At 42.4% G+C, this 18,325-nt stretch overlaps 1 protein-coding gene across 1 annotated transcript in view; it reads right to left on the reverse strand.

Moving 5' to 3' along the window:
* The window catches only part of LOC143958203 (protein zwilch homolog), a 108,175-nt gene that overhangs the window by 31,173 nt on the left and 58,677 nt on the right, over positions 1-18,325 (reverse strand). Inside the window, exons 10-13 of the mRNA XM_077467675.1 lie at positions 14,248-14,303; positions 3,331-3,436; positions 2,106-2,185; positions 488-644 (exon numbers count right to left, since the gene is read on the reverse strand). Coding sequence (XP_077323801.1) covers positions 488-644; positions 2,106-2,185; positions 3,331-3,436; positions 14,248-14,303 — 399 coding nt within the window. The remainder of the gene's footprint in view (positions 1-487; positions 645-2,105; positions 2,186-3,330; positions 3,437-14,247; positions 14,304-18,325) is intronic.

Raw genomic sequence — 18,325 nt, forward strand, 5'->3', positions numbered from 1 at the left:
CACATTGCTCATGCTCTGGCATAGTGTGTTAGCTTGCCCACATCAACATGTTGCTGACCAGCTATCCCAGAGCACCTGAGTGCATAAAGACGGCTCCGGCAGCGGTGGAAGCAGGCGGCTGCGGAGGAGAGCGGGAGCTCCATAAGCTGATGCTTCCTCTGTAGCGCGGACTCCTGTACCAGGCAGAGTGATACCAAGTGGAGACGAGTCCTGCTGTCTGTGTCAATTGGCGCAGAAGCAGAACACGGGAGCACGCCCGCATGGATGCCCCCGAGGGAGAGCGCTTCTCAGATGGGGCACTCGAGAAGAAGAGGAGCCAGGAGCGCCACTCAGGGACCCCAGAAGAGGAGGTTCGGTGCCACTCTGTGCAAAACCAAGTGCACAGAGGAGGCAAGTATGACATTGTTTGTTCAAAAAATAAATAAATAAATAAATAAAAAAATTTAAAAACAAAGAATTTCACAGATCTGATGCTTTCAGTGCTAACCTATAAAGGAGTTCAAATAATCTTTTTTCATCTTGTCTAGACCAATCTCAAGCAGCATGCGGATAGGAGTGAGGCCTGAAAGAGGGATACTTTTCATCTCTCCATGGTACGATTGTTGTATTAGTTGACTCAGGGTACTGCTGCTCCCACGGTGGATCTGCAAAAAGCAGTTGCAAAAAAATTATATTAACAAACCGGAAAAACGACAAAGTATTCAAAACAAAAAAAACAGACCTACCACTTGCCTACACTCACACCTCTCACATATACATCTACATTTTTGCTAGAAAATGACTTCGAACCCCAAATATTATATATTTTTTTTTTCTGAAGAAGAGGCCCTAGAGAATAAAAATGGTGCGCAGCAGTTTTTCAAACAATTACAAACGTTTGGGGAAAAATACACTTCCGGCAAAAACCTAAATAACGCTAAACCTGCTCTCTGCCACATTCTATACCTAAACAGCTGTAAAGCAAAATAAATAAATAAATAAAAATCGCTATATTTACCTTTGCTGCAGCCGATCTGGTCCCAGTCCCAGCATCAGTGGTGGCTTCAATGTGGGTGCAGGAGAAGTAGCTGACAACGGAAGCCGTATATTAAGTCTATGGGTGATGTCACTTCCCAGCCATTTTACAGCCGTTGTCAGTCCCTCTCCTGCACACAGCTTCCCGGATAGATGAGGTTTAGAATGTGGCAAAGAGCAGGTTTAGCGTTGGTTATTTTTTCCCTGGGCTTTAATGAATTTTAGTGCACGTAAACACAATTATAATACTAAATTTTCTGTTAAAATATAAAAAGATGATGTTATGCCGTGTAAATAGATACCAAATATGTCAAACTTTAATATTGCGCACGTGGAACGCGCCAAACTGCGGTACAATAAATGAACCATAGGCAACACTTTACCTTTACACAGGAGGTCCGGTGCTAGAGTTATTGCTCTCGCGTTGACGGACGTGGCCATAGCCCACATGTGGCCCTCCCCGGTCTTCCTCTTCTGCGGTCCCCCGGCGGCGCTGGTAGCTCCTCCCCGAATCGAGTGCCCACATTGGAGAAGACTCTCCTAAGGTGGACACCCGTGCGGGCGCTCTCCCGAGTCCTGCTTCTGTGTCCATTCACACAAAATGCAGGACTCGGCCCATCACTGCATCATTGGATTTGATTGAAAGCAGCAGGAGCCAAATGCTGTGCTGCCATCAAGCTATCCTATCAGGAGCCGAGACAACGGGCAGGGAGGTAGAGCATGAGACAAACGGGTTCAGGTGAGTGTTAAAATGGGGGGGGGGGGCTGGGGGGGGGTATTGGACAGAAGTTTTTTTACCTTAATGCATAAGATGCATTAAGGTGAAAAAAAAACAAAAAAACACAAAGGTTTACAACCCCTTTAAGCAAGTTCACAATTTTGTGTGGGGCTGCATTCGTAGCCGTCTTGGACCGCAGGTTGGACACCCCACATTGTTTTCTTTACCTTAGCAGTTCAAAGGTCGCCTTTTGTCAAGCTCTATCTTTTAGTAAATGTAGCAACGGAGTTCTTATTCAACTTGCAGTGTATTATTATACAACTTGTATAATAGTATTGCTTTTAAGTTAAAGATTGGGGTATAAATCACTTACCCAAGGGTGCACTTCGCCATATCTCATAGCCTGGATGACCAGAGAAAAGCAGGTTACAACATCTTGGTAACAGGAAACGCCTTCATAATAAAACACAAAAAAGGTTTAATTAGCCTTTGCTTCCAGCAAGTCGTTACAAAGAGGCTGCAGGAGATCAGTGGCACTAAGATGTCACAAGGGATGAGAAAAGGCCAATCATGATACGCAGTACAGGCATACCCCACTTTTAAAGAGGTTGTAAAAACCAACTTTGACCTACAAGTAAGCCTAGATTAAGGCTTACCTGTTGTGGTCCAAGAAATATCTCCTAAACCTATACGGTTTAGGAGATATTTACCCGAAGACAGCCACTGCTGTCTAGGGCGCATGCGCTGTAGACAGCCGCGCGCAGGCGCACTGGGCTCCCCTGCGCATGCGCTGTGATTCGCCGGAGCCGCGAGACCCGGAAGTCGCTCCGGGATCCACGGTAGCGGCAGACATGAAGACGGAGGACCGCTTCGGGGGCTTAGTTCTCAGGTAAGTTATTCATAATGAGCTAAAATGCTATGCATACTAGCTCATTATGCCTTTGCCTTACAGGGTGTGCTTTTTTTTTTTTTTTTTAATTGCCTTTACTTCCACTTTAAGTGCACATTGGGGTTTATTTACTAAAGCTGGAAAGTGCAAAATCAGGCTCACTTCTGCATAGAAACCAATGAGCTTCTAACCCCAGCTTGGGGTTGAATTTACTAAATGCATATAGACTGTGCACTTTGCAAAGTCAAGAAGTTGCAATAGAAGTTGCTCCAGAGCTTAGTAAATGAGCAGAAGCTCTGCCGATTTCCATCATCCAATCATGTGCAAGCAAAAATGCTGTTTTTTTTTTTTTTTTATATTTTCCTTGCATGTGATTGGGTATTATTTCAAAATGAAGCATTCCTTATTTACTACGTCCTGGAGCACCTGCTGAGTGCAATCGCCCTTTGCAAAGTGCACAGTCTATTTGTGTAAGTTGTGTTAGTAAATCTACCCCTTATGAAAACCCACCTTGTGTACAGTTACTCTCCAAGTCTGGGAATTCCTTTTCATGGGGTTAGAGAGCGCAACAATATAAAGTTATAATCGGGTTTTTATATCTTATGTATATAAAACACATTTCCTGTTTTTACTAGACCAATACATGGACTATACTGCATTCTAATTTCCCTAAATATCAGTTTTAGTATATAAAAAGGGTGTCACTTACTATTCCTCATCTTGCACCACAACATCTCAGCAAAGTCCAGATCTCCTCGTTCTGAGAGAAAAGAATGGATGGAACTCTCTACTTCTGCCGCATCACTCTTGACTTTCTAGAATGATATAATAGGAGGAATAAGAATCTAAAAGGCAAATAAACAAATTTGGTGTAGTAATTCATGACGCACCGAAAATGTAGGTCGTTGAAAACGATCGGCCAGAAAATAAGGTTTTCAGCGGTGTGCCAAAAGAAAAACCTTGCAGAGATTAAGCACAGGAGGGATGCCCCATAGTGTAGTATATTAAAAAAAAAAGTATTTTATTCCATATAAAATAAAAGTAAGATGGGTACTCACATAGAAATGAATAACAGGTAGTGTAAAAACCAGCAGCGAGCTCGATGGCGTCACTTCCAGTATCACAGTGCCCGGCGCGTGTCCGTCACGATCACGCGCCGGGCACTGTGATACCGGAAGTGACGCCATCGAGCTCGTTGCTCGTTTTTACACTACCTGTTATTCATTTCTATGCGAGTACGCGTCTTACTTTATTTTATATGGAATAAAATACTTTTTTGCCATCAAGCTCGCTGCTTGTTTTTTGCACTACCTGTTCATTCATTTCTATGTGAGTACCTGTCTTACTTTATTTTATATCGAATAAAATACTTTTTTAATATACTACACTATGGGGCATCCCTCCTGTGCTTAATCTCTGCATATGGCCTATTGGCAAGGCCCTCCCACCCCGGATTTCCCAAAGATTACCACTTAAGGGGGACTCTAACACCGATTATAGGCAGGACACCTATAACAAAAGCCTGGGGCTACTACACTAAGACGGTTACCCTAAAGTTATACACTTATATGCTGTTACCTTACAGCAGTAAGGTAAGGGGACACCCATATATTTAATCAGCACAGAGGAGTTCACAAACCACCCATCACTAGCAGCACCTTCCTGAAGTTTAATTGCCAGCACCTGCACTTTATTTTTACAAGAGTCACTATATGTTTGCACTACATATATTGTTTACAGAAAGAAGGATTTTTATGGACGCTGTGATATATGCTTTTATGGACTTATTTTTTATGCATAAATTATTTTTTGCACGGCCCTTTACTTATTTTTAATTAATTTGCTTTATTAACATTTTTCACTTGGAATATATGCACCTTAGTTCACGTATTGCAAGTCTGGTTATTGCCAACACTGCCTTACCTATACTTTTTTGCACATTGCTCTCTGATATTTTTTACGATTAGCCAGTGCTGTGTTTCTTTCCATCTATTTTTCAGTCTGGTAATTGCCAGCACCTGCTTTTGGGATATTGATTTTATTTCATGCATTAGAAATCTGGCTATTGCTTACACTTATTTTCCTATGTTTTGCTCATCATTGTGATATTATTTGTTCATGATTAACCAGCATCAAGTTGTTTGCTAGTTTGGTTACTGCCGGCACGTACCTCTAAGCCCCTTGTACACACGGTCGGAGATTCCGACAACCAAATCCGTCGGATTTTGTCCGACGGATCTTGTCCGAAACTGTTGCATACACACGGTCGGACAAAGTTGTCGGAAATAGGTGAGAGAAGGAGAATAGATGTGGCGCTATACCTTATTAAACTCACTAAAAAAAATATAAAATATAAAATAAAATTGTACAAATTTTCCAGCTTGCTGGCTAATATTTTTTAAAAACAGCGAGAAACCTTGATGGACTGAATAGTAAAATCAATAGCAAAATCAATAAATGATAAAGTGCTGGGGGTTAATCCTTATTAAATAGTGAATGCAAAGTGAATATAAATTTTCCAGCGTGCTAGTTAGTAAATGCAATAAAACTGTACGGTCCACTCAAATTAGGTAAAGATGAATAGATAAATATTTAGATAAATAATTAGTAAAGCTATCATGAATCAATCAATACTCAATAGTGAAAACTACTAAAGGTGCTTGTGACTGTGATTGTAGCACAACCAAATGAATGGACACAAGGGGAACAATCAAAATTATATAAACGTGAATACTGGTGGGATGGTGGGTGTGAACACACTGTGTCAAATCTCAGAACATGCCAAAAATGTCACAATATTAAAATAGAAAAAATAGAAAATTAAATAAAGATAAAAAATTAAAAATTAAAAAATTAAGTCCAGAAGGTAAAAAGTAAAAAAATCTTGCTGTGACAAGTCAAATGTGAAAGTCCAATTGAATAAAGTTTAAAATTAATATTTAAACATGAAACGAATATTTGATGGTGAGAAAGGTAAGTGAAGAAAGTGACTTCGATATTCGTTCGCAGTGAACATTTGCAGTGAACGTTTATGGATTTTGCTCTCACCAGAGATATGACCCCGTCCGGGGTGGATCAGCCTCCACAGTATAAGCCACTGTGTCGCTTCTTGGGCTGTCTCTGCTGTGCTGCTGGGGAGATCCCTCGTTCTTCCGTGGGGATGTTGTACCTCGTTTACATGTGATAGAAAAGAGGACTGCCCATGGTGTAGTATGTTTGAAACTCAGTTTATTTGAAACAACCTTAAAAATACTCACATTTAGTACGAAAAAAACACGTATTGTATTAAAAGCGTTCGGAACATCCACTCGGCTGACACGCCGTTTGTGCTGAAGGTGTACGCATCTGGCCACGCCCTACGCGTTTCGTCATTCAGACGTCATCTGGAGCTCCAGATGACGTCTGAATGACGAAACGCGTAGGGCGTGGCCAGATACGTACACCTTCAGCACAAACGGCGTGTCAGCCGAGTGGATGTTCCGAACGCTTTTAATACAATACGTGTTTTTTTCGTACTAAATGTGAGTATTTTTAAGGTTGTTTCAAATAAACTGAGTTTCAAACATACTACACCATGGGCAGTCCTCTTTTCTATCACATGTAAACGAGGTACAACATCCCCACGGAAGAACGAGGGATCTCCCCAGCAGCACAGCAGAGACAGCCCAAGAAGCGACACAGTGGCTTATACTGTGGAGGCTGATCCACCCCGGACGGGGTCATATCTCTGGTGAGAGCAAAATCCATAAACGTTCACTGCAAATGTTCACTGCGAACGAATATCGAAGTCACTTTCTTCACTTACCTTTCTCACCATCAAATATTCGTTTCATGTTTAAATATTAATTTTAAACTTTATTCAATTGGACTTTCACATTTGACTTGTCACCGCAAGATTTTTTTACTTTTTACCTTCTGGACTTAATTTTTTAATTTTTAATTTTTTATCTTTATTTAATTTTCTATTTTTTCTATTTTCATATTGTGACATTTTTGGCATGTTCTGAGATTTGACAGAGTGTGTTCACACCCACCATCCCACCAGTATTCACGTTTATATAATTTTGATTGTTCCCCTTGTGTCCATTCATTTGGTTGTGCTACAATCACAGTCACAAGCACCTTTAGTAGTTTTCACTATTGAGTATTGATTGATTCATGATAGCTTTACTAATTATTTATCTAAATATTTATCTATTCATCTTTACCTAATTTGAGTGGACCGTACAGTTTTATTGCATTTACTAACTAGCACGCTGGAAAATTTATATTCACTTTGCATTCACTATTTAATAAGGATTAACCCCCAGCACTTTATCATTTATTGATTTTACTATTGATTTTACTATTCAGTCCATCAAGGTTTCTCGCTGTTTTTAAAAAATATTAGCCAGCAAGCTGGAAAATTTGTACAATTTTATTTTATATTATTTTATATTTTTTTTAGTGAGTTTAATAAGGTATAGCGCCACATCTATTCTCCTTCTCTCACCTATTTTACTGTTCCATCCATCTGGATGGAAACACAATAGAGGCTGCTCTTACCTATATTACACTACATACTCTCTGTATAACAGATTCCATAGCGCACCCTATCCCTCTGTTTTAAAGTTGTCGGAAAATCCGATCTTTCAGAACGTGATGACGTTATTTCGTTACGATGGGACTACGTTCAGGCTAGTAGCCAATAGCTTTGATGTAGGAATTTGATCTGAGCATGCGTGGCACTTTGTCCGATCGCAATTCTCTACACATGATCGGAGTATGTCCGATCGGAGCATTTTGTCGGAAAATATTTCCGGCAAGTTGGAAAATTTGGTCCGACGGATATTCCGATGGAAACAGTCCGACGCAGACCACACACAGTCGGAATATCCGACAAAACGCTCCGATCGGACACATTCGGTCGGAATCTCCGACCGTGTGTACAAGGGCTAATACTGGCCTATTAGGATTCTATACATCTCCATGACTTTATTTTATGTGTATAGCGCACCACTTCTTTTATCTTCATCACATTGGGTTCAGACATTTCCCTCAGTGCGTGCAGCAGTACACGCTTTATAGCCATTTGAGTTGGTGCAGGAATACCCCTCTTGACTAAAAGAAAAACCTTGCTTATCCCCCTTAGCGACAGCCGTACACAAAATTTGCTTTCATGGCTTGAAGGGGTTAAACCGGGGTAATGCCTGCATCAGCTGCAGACATCACCCTGGTACCGTTCTTTAGAGCCAGCGGTTGGCTTTATAGTGATAACAACTGATAACGTCCCACCGAGAGACCCGATCCACGATCAAGCACATCCGCCGGCTAGGCTGAGACTGGAACTAAACACGAAATGGCTTTGATCGAGTTTCCTATGTAAAAACACGGAAGCGACGTCACAATGTCACTTCCGGTTTACTTGGCTGCCAATGGAGCAGAATTTTTAAAAATGATAGTATTCAGAATTGCCGTTTTTGTCCTGTGGACAGATTCTCCCCCCTGAGCTGTGGATCTCTGTAGCTCCTCCAGAGTTACCATGGGACCTCTTGGCTTCTTCTCTGATGAATGCTCTCTTTGCCCGGCTGGTCAGTTTAGGTGGACGGCCATGTCTTGGTAGGTTTGCAGTTGTGCCATACTCTTTCCATTTTCAGATGATGGATTGAACAGAGCTCCGTGAGATGTTCAAAGCTTGGGAGATTTTTTTTTTTTTACAACCTAACCCTGCTTTATACTTCTCCACAACTTAATCCCTGACCTGTCTGGTGTGTTCCTTGGCCTTCATGATGCGGTTTGTTCACTAAGGTTCTCTAACACTCCTCTGAGGGCTTCACAGAACTGCTGTATTTATACTGAGATGAAATTGCACACAGGTGGATTTTATATACTAATTAGGTGACTTCTGAAGGCAATGGGTTCCACTAGATTTTAGTTAGGGGTATGAGAGTAAAGGGTGGCTGAATACAAATGCACCCCACACTTTTCACATATTTGTAAAAAATCAAAAAATATGAAAACCATTTATCATTTTCCTTCCACTTCACAATGATGTGCCACTTTGTGTTGGTCTATCACATAAAATCCCAATAAAATACATTTAGGTTTTTGGTTGTAACATTTCAAGGTGTATGAATACTTTTTCAAGGCACTGTATGCCCGCCCCCCTCCCCTCTGCTGCACATTCACAGAAGCCTTTGTATTTTGGGAATACAAAGGCTTCTGTGAATGGGCAGAAGGACGAGGGCGGGCATAGCAGTTCCAGCAAATCTACTTTTGGAACAGAGACCACAATGAGAAGCTCCTGAGCTCTAGAATTTACCTTACTGAAGCAAAATAAACTTGTCAGATGTGAATAAGAAAGAGAAGTCTTTGAGGCAACAGGCACCTCGTTAGACTTAACTCATGGTATGACTGCGGTTTTTACAAAGAAGCTGAATTCCTGGAATGCAGCTTTAAAACAAATATGGCGACTCCTACATAGAAGCTTATACAAAGTTATTGAGTGAGCAGGGGTTGGAACCTCTATTAGATTATTAGTCATAAAGGGATGGACATGGTCAGCAACAATACTCAGGTAGGTTGTGATGTTTAAACTATGATCAATTGGTACTAAGTGGCCAAAAGTGTGCCAAGAAAATATCCCCCCCCACACCATTACACCAGTGTTTCTCAACCTTTTTTCAGTCAAAGCACCTTTTAAAATTATGGACAGTCTTGAAGCGTCCCATTCTAAAATGTAAAAAACGATTCTAATAGTTTTATATCATGCAGCAGCATCAATACACATAGGACACCCAATGTTACAGGCGATTAATTCTTCCAAAGCAAACACACTTTTGCAAACTAGTACTGACTAGTATTCCAATGTTTCTCTTCTCCTTCAGTTTTTCTCCATCATTTAGCTAATGAGACCCCAAAGCTCATGGAGAGAGGCCAGTGAGGGTCAAACAAGGATGATATGCAGGCAACCGATATCCTCTTTATCAAGTGATGAGGTCATTGGTTGTTAGGTGGTTGGCAGCTAGAAGGTTGAAATAGTGTACAATGAAAACCTGTGGCTTTGTTTAACCCACCCACTGGCTTGTATACAATTTTGGGGCATTTTGCCAAAGCACCACTGAGGAAACCTCGAGGCACCCTGGTTAAAAAAGGCTGCATTCCACACCCCCAACACCGGCCTGAACCGGTGATACAAGGCAGGATGGATCCATGCGCCAAATTCTGACCCCACCATCTGAATTTCGCAGCTGAAATCCAGACTCAGACCAGCCAACGTTTTTTCCACTCTTCTATTGTCCAATTTAGGTGATCCTGTGCCAATTGTAGCCTCAGTTTCCCGTTTTTAGCTGACAGGAGTGGCACCCGTTGTGGTCTTCTGCTGCTGTAGCCCATTCAAGGTTGGATGTGTTGTGCGGTCAGGGATGGTATTCTGCATACCTTGGGTGTAACGAGTGGTTATTTGAGTTACTGTTCTATCATTTCAAAATGAGTCTGCCCATTCTCCTCCGTCATAAACCATGCATTTTCCTCCACACAACTGCCGCTCACTGGATATTTTCTCTTTCTCCCACCATTCTCTGTAAACCCGAGAGATGGTTGTGCGTGAAAATTCCAGAAATATTCAGACCGGCCCGTTTGCCACCAACAATCATGCCACCTTCAAAGTCACTTAAAGTGGCTGTAAATCAGGGGTCTCAAACTGGCGGCCCTCCAGCTGTTACTAGCGAAAATACAAGTCTGCCTGTAGAAGTCATGCTTGTAACTGTCAGCCTTGCAAGGCCTCATGGGACTTGTAGTTCCGCAACAGCTGGAGGGCCGCCAGTTTGAGACCCCTGCTGTAAACCCTGTTACACCGCTTGTACCTACAGGTAAGCCTATAATAAGGCTTACCTGTAGGCACTGTAAACATCTCCTAAACCTACAAGGTTTAGGAGATATTTACCATATACCCTTGCGCCAACGTCACCGACGCATGCACATTGAAGAAACGACCCGCTCGTGCCGTTTTTTTTCAGCAGTCATGCCCGAGGGCTCCCACACGCATGCGGGAGTGATGTCATTGCAGCTCCAGCCAATCACAGCGTCGGAGCCCACGAACCCGGAAATAACTCTGGGAGACATGTCACCGGTCACAGCGGTGTGCGGGGACCTCTACAACCTAAGGTAAGTATTTCATAATGAGCTAGTATGCGATACATACTAGCCCATTATGCCCTGTATTCCAGGGTATTTTCTTTTTAGGTTTACAACCACTTTAAATCCCCTTTCTTCTCCATTCTGATGTTCGGTTTGAACTTCAGCAAGACGTCTTTACCACGTCTCGATGCCTAAATGCATTGAGTTTCTGCCATGTGATTGGCTGATTAGAAATTTGTGTTGCCAAGCGATTGAACAGGTGTACCCAAGAGTGGCTGGTGATGTACTCCCAGTTCTCTGTATCAGTATTGTCAGGGCTGGGCTCAGCCCTTCCTTCTCCGAGCTGGCCGCTCAGCTGTCGGCTAATTGCCAGCTCCTATCTCTCTCCACTGTTAGGCCTCTTTCACACGGACTGTCCGTTCAGGTCCGCCTGTCAGTTTTTTTTTTTTAGGCGGACCTGGATGGACACTCCACAGACCTCTATGGAGCGTTGGATGTCAGCAGTGACATGTCCGCTGACATCCGACCCGCTCCAAAAAAAAAGCGTGATGGAGGAAAAACCTACTTTTCCATCCGCCTGAGGATCGGGTGACCACAGACTCTATGGTCCATCCTCATCCGATCCCCCATAGGGGAGAGCAGCGCTCTGACAGGTCCATCCCTTCACAGTGTTCAGAGACGGACCTGTCATCTTCCTGCTCAGCGGGGGATCGACAGAGTGATCCCCCGCTGAGCAGAGCAGGCTCCGTACACGGACACGTCCGTGTGAAGGAGCCCTTGCTCTGTTGATATCCTGCTCGTCAATCCTGCCTACTTAAAGTGGTTGTAAACCCTTACAGACCACTTTGACCTACAGGTAAGCCTAGATTAAGGCTTACCTGTAGGTCCAAGAAATATCTCCTAAACCTATACGGTTTAGGAGATATTTGCAAAAAGACAGGCACCGCTGTGTACAGCGCATGTGCCGTAGACAGCGACGCACAGGCACACTGAGTATGCCGCTAACGGCGATATGCCATTAGTGGCGGCTCCCGTGCGCATGCGCAGGAGTGACATCATCGCGGCTTTGGCCAATTACAGCGCCGGAGCCATGATACCCAGAAAGAAGATGGACGCTCCGTGGAAGAGGGGACAGCGGTGACATCACTGGCTCCTGTGTCAGGTAAGCGACACATAATGGGCTACTATGCGATGCATAGTAGCCCATTATGCTTTACCTTTGCAGGGAAACAAAGAGGAAGTAAACCCGTCAGGGTTTACTTCCTCTTTAAGTTGTCCAGTCCAGAGGAGCTCTGCCTTCGCCTTGGTCAACATTACAGAAACGATCTCCTGCGATCCTTTGCAAGACTTGCTTGGCTGACATCCCTTCTGGCTCCAGATCCTGCTTGCTGTTCCACTACACTGATTCCTGACTTCTGGCTTGGCTGACTATCCGTTCCGGTTACTGAACTTTGGCTATGTTTTGACTATTTGTTCTTTTTATTTTTATTATTAACCACTTCAGACCCAGGCCAATTCTGACATCTCTCCTACATGTAAAAATGCTAATTTTTTTGCTAGAAAATTACATAGAACCCCCAAACATTATATGTTTTTTTAGCAAAGACCCTAGAGAATACAATGGCGGTCATTGCAACTTTTTATCTCGCACGGTATTTGCGCAGCAATTTTTCGAACGCGTTTTTTTGCGAAAAAAAAACTGTTTCATGCTTAAAAAAAAAAAAAAACAGTAAAGTTAGCCCAATTTTTTTGCATAATGTGAAAGAGGAGGATACGCCGAGTAAATAGATACCCAACATGTCACGCTTCAAAATTGCATGCGCTCGTGGAATGGCGCCAAACTTTGGTATTTAAAAATCCCCCAAATTTTTTTACTGGTTACATGTTTTGGGTTACAAAGAAGGTCTAGGGCTAGAATTATTGCTCTCGCTCTAACGTTCGCAGGGATACCTCACATGTGTGGTTTGAACACCGTTTTCATATGTGGGCGGGACTTACGTATGCGTTCGCTTCTGTGTGCGAGCTCACGGGGACAGGGGCGCTTAAAATTTTTTTTTTTTTTTATTGTTAATTTTTTTTTTTTTTGTTTTACACTTAAAAAAAAAAAATTTTTAAAAAATTGATGACTTTTATTCCTATTACAAGGAATGTAAACATCCCTTGTAATAGGAATATGGCACAATCGGACCTATTTACAGTGAGATATGGGGTCAATAAGACCCCATATCTCACCTCTAGGCTGGGAATAATAAAAAAAAAAAAAAACGAACGATCATGGCTTCCTAGCCAGATCGGCGCCGTTAATTTGAATACCGAGGCCGGGCATGACATCATAACATCGTGCCCGGCCTCCGAACGATCATAGAGACTCCGGGGACAATCTAGTCTGCCGGAAATCTCTATGATCACATGCTGGGGCCGGCGGATCCTGTGACCGACTCACCGATGGAAACGGTGAGTCGGTAGAAGCACCGGAGGGCGGCGGGAGGTGGCGTCCCCTCCCGCCGCCCGTAAGAACGATCAAGCGGCGGAACAGCCGCTATGATCCTTCTTATGGTGTAGGGAATCGCCGGCTGAAAACGGCAATATCTGAATGATGTCTGTGGACTCAGGCATCATTTAGATATAACCAGCGAAACCCCATGACGTCAATAGACGTAGTGCGGGTCTCAAGTGGTTAAACGTTAAGTGTGATTTAACTGTACTTCCATCTCAACCTGATTTCATGGTTTCTGACAAGTATCCATGCCGATTATATAAAGATGTAGGGGGGTGCTTGTATTATGGGGTTTATTACCTGCGTTCAGTTACTCACAAGTACCTGTGCACTTTGATAATCCAGACAGCGCCGATTATATTTCTGCTTTCTTCGGATTATGAATGACAGCTGAACACAGCGATAAACGTGTAATTATGGGTGGCTATGCTCCAGTAGCATGACCCGAATAGAGAGCTTAGCTTTGCAGCACTTGAAGAGTTAACAAGTAGTCAGCACAGCACTTAAAATGGCTTAGTCACCTGTTTAAGAGCAATACATATGAAAAATGCCTGAAAGATATTAAGTGTCCCCATCCATCATGTGTGCTGAGAGAAAGGGGGCATACATAATACATGAGCGCAGCAGAATGACTGGGAAATCGTTTTATCAAAGCTGTTTGGATACACCGTTCAACCCTCGAGAGTAAATCCTCAGCAGTCTACGAGCAACAGACCTCGACATGAAACGATTTGCCCGCTTGTTGTTTCCTGGCTTTCTATCAATTTTTATTTAGGTTTCCTTTTTTTTTTTGCACCCTGGGGCAAAGTAGCTGAATTGTGCAATCGTAATGTGCATCACTCAGTGTAATTGCCATGTTTAATAATTGGAATATTACTCCTGAGTATTACCTATATCAGCATGCGGCTAGGAGCAAGGGAACGGCTTTGTAGTAACCTTGTCATAAAGCGTACACCCTTTCATTGCCAGAGCCCAGCAGACAACCTGCTCATTAGTGTCAGGGATTCTTACCTCCGCTTCTTTCTTAGGTGCGGGATTATTAACCCCATCCAGTTTATTCTTTAATTCTGGAAAGAATAAAATAATAGCTATGAAATTAGAGAGGATGGCATAGCCAAAAACAAAACAAAAAAAAAAACACAACATTTTATTACAAACAGGCTAAACTAACAACCTTGACAATGTTGTGCTATCACTGACAGCTCTGGGTCTTGTACCAATGATCGGGGGCTGGGAAGACCCGCTCTCGATCACATGGTCACTGTGAAAGCCTGAAAGTGGTCAGTCACAGTACAGCCCACCCTTGTACTCTTTTTTTTTTTTTCCTCTTGAATGGGGAAAACTTACATTGAATCTCTTTCTCCTTGCTAGAGGAGAAAAATGTAAAGCAAAAAAAAAAAAAATTATTAACCACTTGCTGACCAGCGCACGACGATGTACGTCGACAGAATGGCATGGGCAGGCAAATGGGCGTACATGTACGTCCCTTTAAATTTGCCGCCCTGCCATCGGGAGCGCGCCCCCGTGAGTCCGGTCGCGGGACCCGCGGACTCGATCGCCGCGGGCATCCCCGCGATCGTCTCACGGAGCGGCCGAATGAAGAAATGCCGTTGTAAACAACATTTCTCCATTCTGCCTAGCAACTAGTGACGCTGATCTCTGCTCCATGTGATTGGAGCAGAGATCAGTGTTCACTAAATGAAAGCCCAACCCCCCCCCCCCCCCCCACAGTTAGTAACACATCCCTAGGAACACTTAACCCCTACACTGCCATCCACTGGTTAACCCCTTCACTGCCAGTGTCATTTACACAGGAATCACTGCATTTATATAGCAGTGATTACTGTATAAATGACAATGGTCCCAAAAATGTGTCAAAAATATCCGATGGGTCCCCCACAATGTCGCAGTCACAATAAAAATCGCTGATCGCCGCCATTACTAGTAAAAAAAAAAAAAAAAAATTAATAAAAATGCTATAAAACTATCCCTATTTTGTAAACGCTATAACTTTTGTGCAAACCAATCAATGGCTTACTGCGATTTTTTCTACCAAAAATATGTAGAAGAATACGTATCGGCCTAAACTGAGGGAAAAAAATATTTTTTTATATATTTTTGGGGGATATTTATTATAACAAAAAGTAAAAAATAATGCGTTTTTTTTCAAAATTGTCGCTCTATTTTTGCAAAAAATAAAAACCGCAGGGGTGATCAAATACCACCAAAAGAAAGCTCTATTTGTGGGAAAAAAAGGAAATCAATTTTGTTTGGGAGCCACGTCGCACGACCGCGCAATTGTCAGTTAAAGCGACACAGTGCCGAATCGCAAAAAGTGGTCTGGTCTTTGACCAGCAAAATGGTCTGGTCTGAAAGTGGTTAAAGAGGAACTGTAGTCTGCTCACATAATTTGTAATAAAAACATCTTTGCCATTCTGAAGCTTCCCTCCAACCACTTTGCAAATTTTTTTATATATACTTTATATTGTAAAGCGCTGCATAAATTGCTGCCGCTATATAAATCTTGAATAATAATAATAATAATCTGATTCTGTGGTTGCCAAATATGCTGCAGAAATCTCCCTCCATTGAGTCTGGCTGTAGCCATTTTAACTGTGGGCAGCTGAAGCTGCTGCCTGTTCACTTCCTGGATTTACAGAGGCACACCTCCAGCTCTGCGGCTCTCATTGGCCCTCTTACAACTCATACCCCCCTCTATTCCTGGCAAACTCTCACGAGAGAGAGAGAGAGAGAGAGAGACAGAGAGAGAGAGAGAGCTTTGTATGATGTCATAAGCCTAGGCTAATGACCAGACAGGAAACAGGAAGTGGGCAGTATAAGGGATTTACTGGCAGAAAAAAAATGTTTTACTATCCAAAGTTAAAGCAACAAGGGCAGAAGATTTAAAAGATGGAAAAATGAAAAAAAAAAAGACTGAAGTCCCACTTTAAATCAAAGAAAACATTTATGAAATACTTAAAGTGACACTTAGGCCCCGTTCACACCTATGCGAATTAGATGCGACTTACACCACATCCAATTCGCAGGACATTTCAAAATACATTCATTTTAATGAGGCTGGTTCACATAACTGCGGTGCATTTGCACTCCGCATTGCACAAAAAACGTGTGCGTTTTCTAGGCAGTGCAGACCGACTCAGGTGCGAATTCAGGCCCATTATCTTCTATGGGCACGCATCTGATTCGCAGATGTGTTCCCTTGTGAACAGGATAAAATACTGATGCAATCCGGAGCCGATACTGAAGAAATCCTGAGCAGATATTGATCAAAAACTGACATGAAACGCTGAACAACTGAGTTTTCTCTTTGCAGGAAAACCTGAGCTTCAATTCGCACCACACATGCGTGAGCCCAGGCTAAAGCTTTGTTTTTTGTTTTTAAATAACAAACATATCATACTTACCTCCACTGTGCAGCTTGTTTTGCACAGAGTGGCCCTGAACATCCTCTTCTGGGGTCCCTTGGTGGCTCTCGCGGCTCCTCCCCACATTAGATAACCCCCTAGGAGAAGTGCTCTCCCGAGGGGGTTACCTTGCGGGCGTGTCCCCGAGTCATTCATTCAGCGTCCATAGAAGCCGAATGAATGACTAAAATGTATGAATCAAATTGGATTTGATTGACAGCAGCGGGGGCCAATGGCTGCGCTGCTATCAATCCATCCAATCAGGACCTGGAGACACCGGCTTTTGTTGGTGTGCTCGTCCTCGAGACGAAATAGAGGGCGGGTACAGGTAAGTTAAACGAGGGTTCGAGGGGCAGCATTACAGGAGGTTTTTCACCTCAATGCATTGAGGTGAAACACCTCGAAGGTTTACAACCCCTTTCATCACTTCAGCTCCAGAAGAATTATCCCCCCTCTTCATGACCAGGCCATTTTTTTTGCAGTTCAGCACTGGGCTACTTTAACTGGCAACTGGCTTGGTCATGCACCACTGTATTCAAATGCAATTTTTGTCCTTTTTTTTTTTCCACACAAATATAAAGCTTTCTTTAGGTGATATTTGATCAACACTGTTGTTTTTTTTATTATAGAAATGGAAAAAAAAATACCAAAAATTCTGAGAAAAAATAAATAAATTTTGCTATAAAACATCCAATAAAAAATAAATTAAAAAAACACACACACACACACACAACACAAAAAAAATCTAAGTTCTTCATAAATTTTGGCCTAAATGCATTCTGCTACATGTCTTTGATAACAAAAAAGTGTTTGATTGGTTTGCGTAAAGGTTAAAGTGCCTACAAACTATGGTATATATACTGGAATTTTTTTTTTTTTATACTTCTAATGGCAGTGATCAGCGACTTATAGTGTGGCTGTGATAGTTCAGCAGGCAATCTGATAACTGAAGCTGGGGGATTTAGCTAACTGACACTGAAATCACCAGTAACACTAATAAAGTGATCATTGATAATAATAGACACTGTCACTGTACTAATGAGACTGTCTAGGAAGGGGTTAACATCAGGGGCGATCAAAGGGTTAAACGCGTGCCTAACAATGTGTAATGTGTGTGTAATATGTGCTGTTTTTACTAAGTAATGCGCCAGTTTTTTACTCCCTGCTTAGCAGGGAGAAAAAATAAAAATAAAAACAGCACATTGCTACTGTCACTGTGTTGTTTACCTACACAGGGCTCTCTTCTGTCATTTACTCAGCCAAATGTGGTACTGCACACCCCAGTGGCTTGAATCTGGCTTGTCTTGCGAGGAAACGCTCGCAAAGTGAGTCAGGATTTTTTTTTTTTTTTTTAAATAGCTCGTATTGCGAAACGCTTGTAAACCACTTTACTCGTAATCTGAGATTCTACTGTACCGCCAAAAGAAAGCTCCATTTCTGTGAACAAATATAAAATTTTGTTTGTGTACATTGTTGCATGACCGCGTTTTTTTTCCAAAGCAGCGCAGTGCTGAATAGCAAAAAAAATGGCCTGGCCCGGTAAAACCTGTCAGAGGTCAAGTGGTTAAGATCTGTCTGGTAAACTTATCAACGACAAGTACTTCTTTAACTGCCGGTCAGGAAAATGATCTGCCATTTCTGGTCGCAAAGACACAAAAAAGATA

The sequence above is a fragment of the Lithobates pipiens genome, unplaced genomic scaffold (assembly GCF_037356315.1).
Source record: "Lithobates pipiens isolate NorthernLeopardFrog02 unplaced genomic scaffold, aLitPip1_a1.2 Scaffold_6, whole genome shotgun sequence".
NCBI lineage: Eukaryota > Metazoa > Chordata > Amphibia > Anura > Ranidae > Lithobates > Lithobates pipiens.